At 48.2% G+C, this 12,500-nt stretch overlaps 1 protein-coding gene across 1 annotated transcript in view; it reads left to right on the top strand.

Moving 5' to 3' along the window:
• pik3r6 (phosphoinositide-3-kinase regulatory subunit 6) overlaps positions 1-10,268 on the top strand; it is a gene marked incomplete at its 3' end in the record, with an annotated part of 13,720 nt that extends 3,452 nt beyond the window's left edge. Inside the window, exons 5-14 of the mRNA XM_080522894.1 lie at positions 79-604; positions 1,288-1,405; positions 2,204-2,326; positions 6,955-7,062; positions 7,874-7,961; positions 8,159-8,229; positions 8,624-8,714; positions 8,837-8,889; positions 9,352-9,458; positions 10,112-10,268. Coding sequence (XP_080379020.1) covers positions 79-604; positions 1,288-1,405; positions 2,204-2,326; positions 6,955-7,062; positions 7,874-7,961; positions 8,159-8,229; positions 8,624-8,714; positions 8,837-8,889; positions 9,352-9,458; positions 10,112-10,268 — 1,442 coding nt within the window. The remainder of the gene's footprint in view (positions 1-78; positions 605-1,287; positions 1,406-2,203; positions 2,327-6,954; positions 7,063-7,873; positions 7,962-8,158; positions 8,230-8,623; positions 8,715-8,836; positions 8,890-9,351; positions 9,459-10,111) is intronic.
• Positions 10,269-12,500: the final 2,232 nt, after the last annotated feature.

Genomic DNA, 12,500 nt, shown 5'->3' with positions numbered 1-12,500 from the left:
TTTCATGGCTCTATTATGCTTGGTAAGCGGTTGCCTGTAGTAACGCCCCCCCCCCCCCCCCCCCTCCTCCTCCCCCAGGGCGGCAGCTGGCCAAGTGTGTGCGCTCCAGCTCCATGTCGGAGCAGTTCTCCCTCAGCCAGGACCAGGACCAGGACCAGGTAGGGGACTTCTCCCTCAGCGACCTCCCCATCCGCCTGCCCTCCCCCGAGATGCCCCGCCACTCCGTCATGTCCACGGACAGCGGCATCGAGAGGGACCTGCCCCCCGGCGCCTCCGACGACCCGACCGTGGAGCCCCCTGGTGGAGGGGGGGTGGTACTGCACCAGCAGCAGGAGCAGCAGAGTCGTCTGGCCCGCCGGGGGGGCATGAAGATGAGGCCCTCGGTATCGGACAGCATGGTGCTGATGCAGGAGGCCCTGGACGGGGGCGGGGGGGGAGGAGGAGGGGGAGGGGGAGGAGGGGGGGGAGGGGGGACGCTGCAGAGGAGGGCGGGGTGCGGCGAGACCTCGTTGCCTAGGCAGCAGAGACACTTCACGGCGAGGATCGTGGTGATGGGGGACGACAGGGTTCTGGGGAGGCTGGCCAAAGCCTTCTACTTGCTCAGGTGAGAGACCAGACCAGGGGGCTTGTGGGTAATGTAGTGTTAGAGAGACAGCATCCTAATGAGCCACTCCACTCAGATTGTATTACAGTAGTACTGTGTGTAGTATACATTTGATAGGTTTTTGTGTCTTAATTGATTATAGAAAAGAGCTTGTTTGTAGACAGTTCTGCCACTTAACCATGCCCAATTTAAACCATAAGAACAGTGATTGAGTGCTGATTAACAGTGATTAATTTCCTCACATGAGGACAAAAAAATCTGAATATGACTCATATATATGCCATTTAGCTGATGCTTTTATCCAAAGCGACTTACATTACATACATAGTGCATACATTTTTCAGTATATATGGTCCCAGCGGGAATCGAACCCCCAACCTAAGCGTAGTTAGCGCCATGCTCTACTAGCTGAGACACAGAGGACCACAGAGGCCTCAACTGACTCCTTCTAGACCAGTCTCTACTTCCCAATATCTATAATCTGGGGTGAGGAAGTTGAACCCGACCGCGGTTACGTGTGTGTTGCTGTGGGTTGCTCTGCGTGAGAATCACAGGGACTTCTCTGATTGCGTAAGTCAGGTTATTACCAGCACTCGAGTTGAGGGGGGATTAGGGGGGGGATGGCATCCCCTCTGAAATAAAAACGGTCAAAATCATCCCCCTTCTAAAACTTCTCTTCACAGGAAACGGGAAGCACGCCGCCTCTTTCTGACCACGAGGGTCAACCTCCAGTTCTACTACATCCCTGTTAGTGAGGAGCTCACACCCACCCCCCCCACCACCCCCACCTCGCCTGGAAAAGTAAGAATGGTCTCAACACACACACACACACACACACACACACTTCCCACCGCCCCCTCTTTCCCCTTTCCACCCCCCCCACACTCACGCACACACTCAGGTGCACAGACCCCCCCCCCCTTGCACAAATATACACACACACACACCCACACACAGACTCATCTCCCCAGTCAAAGTAATAACGCCATTTCCACCTCATCTGACCAGTCAGTAGACAACTATAGACCACACCCACTACAACTATAGACCACACCCACTACAACTATAGACCACACCCACGACAACTATGGACCACACCCACTACAGGCGTCACCCACCCGCTGTCAAAGACAACAAACAGCCTGTCAGCAGATGACATTCAGCACACGCCTTTATCCAAAACCACTTACAACTAATACGTTTATCTAAGTAAACAAATCATCCAATGAAATGTGTGTGAGTGTGGGCGTGTGTGTGTGTGAGAACGTGTGCGTTATCTGTGTGTGTGTGTGTTATCTGTGTGTGTGTGTGCATGCGAGCGTGTGCGTTATCTGTGTGTGTGTGTGTGTGTGTGTTATCTGTGTGTGTTATCTGTGTGTGTGTGTGTGTGTGTGTGTGTGTGTGTTGTGTGTGTGTGTGTGTGTGTGTGTGTGTGTGTGTGTGTGTGTGTGTGTGTGCGCGTGTGTGTTATCTCTGTGTGTGTGTGTGTGTGTGTGTGTGTTATCTGTGTGTGTGCGTGCGTGCATATGTGAAATCAATCACATTAAGCACAAGCAGTTACTGTAATAGTAAAAGTACCATGATGTGTTTCTCCTCCAGGTGACCCTCCCGCCCAGCAGAGACCCCCCCTGCGCCCTGGGCTCATACCTGGCCATGCTGGACCCCTGGTACCAATGCAACATCCAGAGTCTGGGAGCCATCATCCCCAAACTGGCCAAGATGGTACAGAAAGATATTAACATGGACTCTTTCTCTCTCTCTTCATCTTCATCTTTATTTAACCAGGATTAGGGTTGCAAAATCCCTGTAAGTTTGGGAAACTACTACGATAATTTTCCAAAATGTCCATATATGGAAACTATATGTTACGGTACATGTGGGAATACGGTAGTGGGAAAACTAGGGTTAGGGTTAGGTGCTAGGGGGTTAGGGTTAGGGTTAGGGTTAGACATGCCAGCATGTACCAAGTCAACGTTTTATGCTGCCATGTCCCCGGAAATGCCGACATAAACCGTTTTCCCACATGTACCGTAACATATATACTGTCTATATACCCCCCTGTGAATAGGCCATATAGTGTATATAAGTATAGAAGTTACATAATAGATACATTCTCAGATTTCTACCGAACACTTATCCCCCTATTTATATCCCCCCTATTTATGTCTATTTATGAATGAATGAATGAATGGACTTTATTGTCATTGCTACAGTACAGGTACCAAACAACGAAATTTAGGAGGGGTGGCTCCCCTGGTGTTAGGAAAGGGGAAAAAAAACACTTTAAAAAAAAAAAAATCACAAGAAGGGAAGGAGCTGGTTTACATAAATAAAGGCTATGTACACTATCCACTGTACTATACTGTACAGACAGACGACTAGGGTTGTCATATTGCACAATAGTATTATTCCACATTTATTTAAAGTGTCGCAGTTTGCAGGCTTGAAATGTACATGTTTGTGCCTCAGCACTACACCTGATTTTTTCAGTCCAGCAGCTGCCATCAATCCGTCCAGACTGTCCAGGGCCCAGAACTTAGGTCTTTGCTGTGTTCAGGGCCTGGACGGCCCTGTGGTAGAAGCTGTTCTTCAGTCTGTTTGTCTTAGCGGCCAGGGTCCTGAACCGCCTTTTCGAGGGCAGCCTGGTAAAGTGTACGTACCCAGGGTGGGTCGGGTCCCTGGAGATCTTGGAGGCCTTCCTGAGACAGCGTGTGTTGTACAGCTCTTCCAGAGAGGGGAGGGGGGCGCCGGTGATCTTCTGTGCTGTTCTCACGACTCTCTGTAGCGCATTTCTCTCCGCTGTTGTGCAGCTGGAGAACCAGTTGCAGATGCCGTAGGTGAGGATGCTCTCCACTGCGCCGCGGTAAAAGGTCACCAGTATCTCCTGCTTGCTGTGTTCCTTCCTGAGGACTCTCAGGGTGTATAGCCGCTGTTGTGCCCTCTTGATGGTGCCTTTTGTGTTGTCCTTCCAGGTCAGGTCATCCCGCATGTGCATCCCCAGGAATCGGAGGGTTGAGACACTCTCCACGCTCTCTCCGTCGATGAGCAGGGGCTGGATCTCGGACTTTTTCCTCCTGAAGTCTACGATGATTTCCTGGGTCTTTGACTTGTTCAGCAGCAGGTTGTTAACCTTGCACAGCTTGCTCAGTTGCTCTACCTCATCCCTGTACGCTGCCTCGTCCCCCCCCGAGATACATCCCACCACGGTGGTGTCGTCTGCAAACTTTACGATGGAGTTGCTGGGGTGGACGGGGGTGAAGTCGTAGGTGTAGAGGTTGTAGAGGATGGGGCTTAGCACGCAGCCCTGGGGGGACCCAGTGCTGAGTCTGAGGGCTGTGGAGGTGTGGGGGCCCACCCGCACCCTCTGGGGGCGGTCGGTCAGGAAGTCCTTGATCCACGCACATAGTGATAGACCCAGGTCTAGTAGTTTGGTCACTAGCCTGTCTGGAAGGATGGTGTTGAAGGCGGAGCTGAAGTCCACGAAGAGCAGTCTCGCGTAGCTGTTTCCCCTCTCCAGGTGGGATAGAGTGGCGTGGAGAGTCGTCGCGATGGCGTCCTCTGTGGACCTGTGGGCTCTGTAGGCGAACTGGTATGGATCCAGGTTGGGCGGGAGGCGTGTGAGTATGTGGGCCCGGACTAGTTTCTCGAAGCACTTCATGATGATTGGTGTGAGTGCCACCGGGCGGTAGTCGTTTAGGCAGCTCACCGTGCTTTTCTTCGGGACTGGGATGATAGTTGAGGTTTTCAGGCAGGGTGGGACGGTGGCCTGGGACAGGGACTGGTTAAAGATGTTGGTGAAAACCCCGGCCAGCTGGTCGGCGCAGTCTCTCAGCACCCGTCCCAGGACGCCATCCGGCCCCGAGGCTTTCCTGGGGTCCACTGCCTTCAGTACGCGTCTCACTTCATGCTCTGTGAGGGTGAGGCTGCTGAGAGCTGGAGAGAGTGGTGTTTGTGTTGCGGTTACCTCCGTTCGCCCCTCGTCGAACCGGGTGTAGAAGGTGTTCAGCTTTCCCGCCAGCAGGGGGTCGTCCTCTGCGGCTGTGAGCCTGTTGGCTCTGAAGTTTGTCATCTGCTGAACCCCCTGCCACATCCGCCTGGAGTCGTTGCTCAGGAGGCATTCCTCAATCTTCTCTCTGTGGTCTGCCTTGGCCGCTTTGATTCCGCGCTTTAGGTTGGCCCTGGTGGAGCTGTACAGCGGTGTGCTCTTCCCTGCGAAGAAGGCGTTGTCCCTCTCGTTGATCAGTTTTTGGACCTTCCCAGTCATCCATGGCTTCGTGTTGGGGTAGACCCGGACCCGTTTGTCCACGGTGACTGAGTTGGTGCAGTTCACTATGTGGTTCAGAACCGACGACGTGTACTGTTCCAGGTCCTCATGCTCATATTCCTGCCATAGGGTGTCATTTAGGCAGATCTGCAGTGGAGCGGACCCTTCTGGCCAGGTTCTGACAGTCTTAGTGGTGATGGGAGCACTTTTCCCCATGGTAGTGTATGCAGGGATCAGGAGGATTGACACATGGTCAGACATGCCTAGATGAGCTAGCGGACTAGCCTTGTAAGCACGTTTGATGTTGGTGTATACCTTGTCCAGTGTTTTTTCTCCTCTTGTTGCACATTTCACATGCTGATAGAACTTGGGTAGTACTGCCTTCAGGTCGACATGATTGAAATCTCCTGCTATGATGTGAATAGCCTGTGGATCAGTGCTTTGTTGGCCACTGATGACGTCATATAGCCGCGCCAATGCTAGGCTACCGTCCGCGCTAGGCGCTATGTACACACATGTTATGAACACCGCGTTAAACTCCCTCGGGAGGTATGTGGGTCGGCATTTAACAGTCAAGTATTCCAGGTCTGGGGAGCAGTGGCTACTTACAGTTTTCGTGTTTAAGCACCAGCTATCCTTCGTCGATATTATGATCCCACCCCCTCTTGACTTGCCGCTGAGTTGCGTGCGGTCCGCCCGGTGTAGTGTCCGACCCTCCAAGCTAACTGCGGAGTCCACGATGGTGTCATTTAGCCAGGTTTCGGTCAGAATAATCACACAGCTATCTCCCACAATGTTATTTTTAGCAACTTGTAGTCTCAGTTCATCCATCTACATTTATGTCTCATTCTTGTTTTTTATTATCTTAGGACTGTGTTTGATTGTTAGCACCTAGGGCTTGCATTTAAATCGTGTTTTACCTTACAATCTCGTTTTACCTCTCGTTACAATGACAATAAAACAATACATAAAACAAGGTTACAGGAATTTTGCAACCCTAACCAGGATGGTCTTCTCAGCGACAGTTGTTACTGTTTTCCAGGGCCTCCTGTGATACTTAGAGTAGATTATATTACATGATACATGTACGTGTCGAAACACAGCAACACCGCAACTTCACTTACAATGACACAATACCATCGCCCGTACGTTTCAGAGTGAAGAATATTAGCTTCTCCTGTGAGAAGTGTGTCTAAGTGTGGTTAGGTTGAATAGTGTCACTGCAACCATGACCTGAAGTGAACTGTCATTGGTGTTCTCAAAACAACTAGACCCCGTCGTTGTTGCTATGGACCTCTTGCATGATGAGCAGAGACACAGGAAGTTGCATAACACTTGTCGCTCCACGGTCGCATATTATAACATCTGTTGACTTTCATCGAAACCACTTACCACTTGTAAGTCAGTAAATAGCCTTGCACGCCGGAACTCACAAGCCAAAGCGGCCAATGGGAGCCTCTCTCCTGTTTCTGCAGCCTGTAGTTCACCCCCCTCCCCTGGTCAGGGACCATATCTGTCGAGGCAGGGGCCTGGTCTGTAGCGAGCTGTGTGAGTACTCTAACAGATTCACACTGCCATGGAGAGTCTGAGTAAGCGTTTTTTATCTGAAGAGGAAGAGAAACTGAGACACAGGATGGGAAATGCACCCCCGCATGAGCTTCCTCAGCCCAGCTCCTATGGATGTAGCGTTGTATGACGTGGCGGGTGCAGCGTGGACATGCAGATCTAGGGCCAGGCTACAGCTCCATACAGAGACATACTAACAGTCCCATTTAACTAACTAACTAACTAACTAACCAACTAACTAACTAACTAACTAACTAACCAACTAACTAACTAACCAACTAACTATCTAACCAACTAACTAACTAACCAACCAACTAACCAACTAACCAACCAACTAACCAACTAATTTGAGGCTTAGTGAAGCTTGTAGAACTTCTACGTAAGGCCGACATGGATGGTTCTTAACTCAGTGGAACCACTATACTACTAAAATACTACTATATTATAGTAGTACTACTAATATACCATGATATATAGTATACTGTAATACTAATATGATATGACCTGTCTTGCCCAACAGTCCAACACCAACACCCAGGCGCAGGCCAGCCCCTTCCTGTCTGATGTCATTTCCTACTATGTCCGTACCGGATTGCAGCCTGTCTACTTCACGATCTACTCTGTCAAGGTGAGTCGCCATGGCAATGCCGACGTTGTGGTCTGAAGATAAACAGCCACCACTTCTTGGCTTAGCCGTTTTGCTGTTGTACACAGACTCCTAGTACTCCACAGTGTGTGTGTGTGTGTGTGTGTGTGTGTGTGTGTGTGTGTGTGTCTGAGAGTGTGTGTGTGTGTGTCTGTGTGTCTGTGTGTGTGTGTGTGTGTGTGTCAGGAACTACAACCACCAAAAACCCAATGGTATAAAAACAGGTCTTTGACCTCATTGGGACTTCACGGCTACGCAAATAAACGGTTCACCAACAGTAACATGAACTGTCAGATAGAAGCCCAGACCCTAAACCATACTGTGCTGCCTGTTCCTCTCACCTTTCCAGCATGGTGGATGTGTAACCGGGATGTGCTATGGATTTTACATTTACATTTAGGGAATTTAGCAGACGCCTTTGTCCAAAGCGACTTACAACAAAAACATTTTAAAAAACGTAATCAAATAGAAAACTAGTACTCGGTCAGAATAAAATAGTAACATTATATACATTATATAGGATATAAGACCTGACAAAATAAAGTATTATAACACAAGGGGGGAGGAAGTTGGGCCATTTTTATATACAATTCTAAAGCAATATGTTCTTTGAAGTTGGAGATGAGATGCTAGCATGGTAAATAAATAAATACGTTTTCCAAAAGGCCGGAAAATCACTTCAAGCCATTGAAGTCCCTGTGGACTCATTCAGTAAACAGCAAAGTGTATCCACACACTGTGGATGAGTGTTTGTCTGTGTCTCTCTGATGGTGTGTTCCCTCCCTGGTTATAGATCACCTACTCCAACCTGACCAAGGACCCAGCTGAGAAGGTGTTCCTCTCCCACCTGGAGATGGAATTCCCAGAATTCACTCTGAAAGGTAACATAATAGGGTACAGTGTGTGTGTGTGTGTGTGTGTGTGTGTGTGTGTGTGTGTGTGTGTGTGTGCGTGTGTGTGTGTGTGTGTGTGTGTGTGTGTCTGTGAGTGAGTGAGTGAGTGAGTGAGTGAGTGCGTGTGCGTGTGCGTGTGTGTGTGCGCGCTCACCCAGTCTGACCACGTCTGTCGCCCCTCACAGACACGAACACCAAGTCCAAGAAGAACTCAGGAGAGATATGTGGAGCTGTCGTCTCCATCAACTACAGGAAGGTCAGCCAGAGGTTCACCATGTTCCACCATGTCCTCATAACCTACTATTGTTCCCTTGTCCCTTGTTTCTATTTAGATTTTATTTTATTTTATTTTATTTTATTTTATTCTATTTTATTCTATTTTATTCTATTTTATTCTATTTTATTTTATTCTATTTTATTCTATTTTATTCTATTTTATTCTATTTTATTCTATTTTATTCTATTTTGTTTGTGGTGTGGGCACATTGTATATTAAGTAGAATGGATACTGTAACTGGTATTTGACATTGGACCATGTTTCTCTCTCTCTAACCTTTGACCTTGCGTGTGTGTGTGCCTGTGCGTATGTTTGTGTGTGTGTGTGTGTGTGTGTCTCTCTCTCTCTCTCTCTCTCTCTCTCATCCCCTCAGGTGACGTTGAGCGGTCGAGACGTAGACAAGGGCATGTCGGTCAGGACGTCAGGGGTGCTGGTCAGTGCCATCCCCAACAACGAGACTGAAGGTAATCACACCACTCAATGTTTGACACAATATGCCTTTCACCCTCGTTCATGGATGCGTCTGTGTTGTGGTCAGTCGTTGCCAATAAAGCTAGTTTAAACCATGTTTCTCTACCGTCCCCAGATCTCAATTGCCTCACAGTGACTTTCAATGAAACCAAGCCCAAGAACAACACAGTAAGTACCACAGGCCTACAGTGTGTACAATGCTCCTTGATATAGACAGAAGTATACAGGGAGATCCATACACTAGAACAACCGTTTTTACCTACTAAAAGAGCTGCCTCTTTAAAATGCTAAGCTGCTATTTACACACAACGACCACTAGTTGACCACTTGTGAATTAACCTGCTTCCTACACAGAAAAACTGCAAAATAGCTTTATATTAGCTTATCCTGATGTGATTTTGGAAATGTCAGGATACTGGGTGGTAGAACGCACATATCTAGGAAAAGTGATGAAAGGACGGTCCTGAAATTTGATAGAGTGCAAAGATATAACAATTCTTTTTACTCACAGTGGTCAAATAAACCCTCATGGCTGATCAATTGAAACGGTTTTGAATGTTGTGTTGTGTTGTTATGGATTCATTCAATAATCCTGAAAATGAACGGAAGACATGCCTGCTTCTTTCCCAGGAGGCCAAGATCCGAACCTGCAACATCAAGATCAGAGCCTTGGAGAGGAGAGCCTTCACTGTCATCCTGGACAAGGACTCTCGCAGGACCTTCAAAGACGTACAGAGGTGAGAGGAGAGGGGACGTGACGGGGTTTGGACCCAGGTTCTCTCACGTGGACGACCCAGGCGTCGACCGTTAGGCCGAGAGGACGTCCTCAAGCGTCTGAGGGCGACACTGGAGTTTTTCTAGGTCACAGACATCATCACATGATGACGATCACATGATTTCAAACCACCTCAGCTGTGCCTCCTACCCATGCCTCTTTCCCTAGGCAGAGGCTCTAAGGAGGGCAGACGGTGGTCTTAGTGGTTGGTGGTTAGACTGAGGAATTTTTGAAGATCATAGACCATCTTTTGTCCCTAACCTAATTTATGTGCCGTGGGAAATATGTGGTGGTTTGATTATGATCTGATCTAATATGGTTTGATAAGCCTATAAGATAAGATATGACAGCACTGTCATATCTTATCTTATAGGTTTATTAAACCATATAAGTTGTATCAAACTTATCAAGCTTATCAAACCATATAAGTACCATATAACTTGATAAGATAAGATATGATAAGATATAACAGTAATGGATTGGGATTATGATATCTTAAAACATCATAATCCGGTATATAATGTTTTAATCCCAATCCATTATTGTCCTTCAGTCTGTAAACCCGCAAGGATCTCACATAAGTAACATGTCCCTTATCCACGCGTTCGTTTCCAGCATCGAGATCGCCCCCTGTGTCGACCCGGGGTACTGCGTCCAGAAGACCATGCGCTCCAAGTACAGCCTGGGGGAGGAGGACGAAGCTGGCCTCAGCAAGTACATGAACAAGGGTCTCCCTCTGCCCATCAACACCTTCGCCGGTATCATCAACTGACTCTCCTGCTCATCTGGATGGGGACTGTCCTAAAACAGAGACTTGAGTGGCTGTGGTTGAACGGGCCATCCACACCGCACGGCGATCGGACATTGACGTGGCTTCAGTCAGCTCTCAAACTGATCCGGATGGCCTCTTATCGACACAGACTACTGAAGGGTTTCGACCAGCCGCTGTGTGTGGCGAGCGGTGATGTGCTCAGAGTCTCACTGAGAGACAGAGAGAGAGCGCCCGAGTCAACTTTGACCTGCTCAAACGCTGTGTGAGGGAGGGTTCAGTGGTTGCGTAAAGGGATGTGGGTAAAGAGGTGAGAGGGTTGCTAGAGGCAGTCTGGGGTGCTGATTGAAACTAAGTAAGGAGTCTGCCAGCGTTGTGCGACACGTTTCTTGATAGAATCCACAGCTCAAGAACAATAACCTTGATTTACATTGACTGGGGAAACCAGTTTGGCAAGTGTTGGTTGTGATATGTTGATATGCCAACTGTGTGTTAGGTGTGAAAAATATATATGCCAACGGTGTGTACAATGTGTATTGGATCTCCTCCCAGTTTCAGCTGTGTGGGTGATTTACTGTACATGTTTGGCAAGGACAATATCTCCTCATCGAGGTTGGGCACATACCAAGCAGGAGGACTTCAGACTTCAGACATTTTTTTTGGGGGGGGGGGGCATTTAGCAGACGCCCTTATCCAAAGCGACTTACAACAAATACATTTGTCTAAGCAAGTGAATCATCTATCCATCAGTCATCATAAGAAAAAGTAAACTATGCTAAGGACCAGGGGCCATTGGCAGTCACAATGCTAGAAGAAGGAATAATTACTTTTCTTTTTACATGTATTTATAGTAGAGAAACTGTACAGGGGGGTAGTGGGGATGAGGAGGCAGTATGCAAGTGGAGCCGAGATGGTTCTCCAAATTACACTTGATGACCAAAATGTACCAGATCAAACACCTCGGCTTCAGCTCGGCAGGCTAGTGGGGCTGAGTCACTCAGATGACCCAGGTTCAATCTCCAGCCTCCCAAGAGGAAGACCCATAAAGACCTGTCTTTAGCTCAGCGGGCTACGGCATCCATCCATCCCTTGTTATGTAAACACACTACCTGCTGCTCTGTGTAAATGGACTGCACTCATATATCACCTTATTCCAAAGCGCTTTACAATGGCCTCTCATTCACCCATTCACACACACACACATTCACACACCAATGACGGCAAGCTACCATGCAATGTTAGCCACTCCGTGAAGCCCGCTTCAGTGTCTTGCCCAAGGACACCTCGAAACGTGGCCAGCCGGGGATCGAACCACCGGACCACCGACCTTGCGATCATTAGACACAGGCTCTACCTCCAGAGCCACAACCCCAAGCCCCCTGTGTGTATATATCTCACTGTGCGCCACACTGAACACCGATCTCACCATGGCTGTGAGCGAGAGACTTTGACTGAGAGACTTTCACAGCCAAGCTTGGCAGAAGAACAGAGAACAAATTGGACGACACGCTGCCATTCTCAACGGTACTTAGGAGAAGAATGGCCTGTTAATAGTCTCATTATGGTGCCTGCCAAGCCCGGTCAGTTCATAGTCTTTGCATTAAGCAGATAATCTTAGGAAACGGGGCGAGTTCCCCTAATCAAGGTGCATCATTAATTATAGCCACGTCCTACTCTGTCAGACTGCATAGATAGATAGAATAGAAATATGTCCTTCTCGATAAGTGAGCAATTCAGGATTCGGTCACATAGGAACGAGCGTTTGGATAAAAAACGTGATTGAAATGTCAAACGCGAGGAGCACACACATTTGTCTCAAGAGAAGTGAGTGTTCAAGGCCTTGTAGTGTAGTCTGCTCTACACTCCAGAAGCTACTGTGCTTTCTGCTCACAAGAGAAAGAGAGGTGCAATATCCTGTGTGGTTGGTTATTATGAACATACATAGGGGGTCTCTCCAGAGACGAATGTGAAACTCACTACTCTACCTCGCCTCAAGAAAGGTCTCAGCGTATCACCCTCAAATCGAAAGTGACCGAACGCAGTCACTGCTTAGAAGATGCCTGGTTTATAATAAATCATGAGGTTTTAGTTATTGTAAATGCATCTATAAAAGCATGTACTGACAGGCAGAAGAGTAGAGCAGAGCTCCACAAACCACCCATATTGTTATAGAAGTATTCTCACAAGCCACGAGCCACTTGTCTACGTGTCACTATGGCAACGTGACACCAAGTA

The sequence above is a fragment of the Nansenia antarctica genome (genome assembly GCF_963989245.1).
Source record: "Nansenia antarctica genome assembly, chromosome: 2".
Taxonomy (NCBI): domain Eukaryota; kingdom Metazoa; phylum Chordata; class Actinopteri; order Argentiniformes; family Microstomatidae; genus Nansenia; species Nansenia antarctica.
Note: the sequence above shows the minus strand (reverse complement) of the source record. Positions and strands in the feature narration are given on the sequence as shown.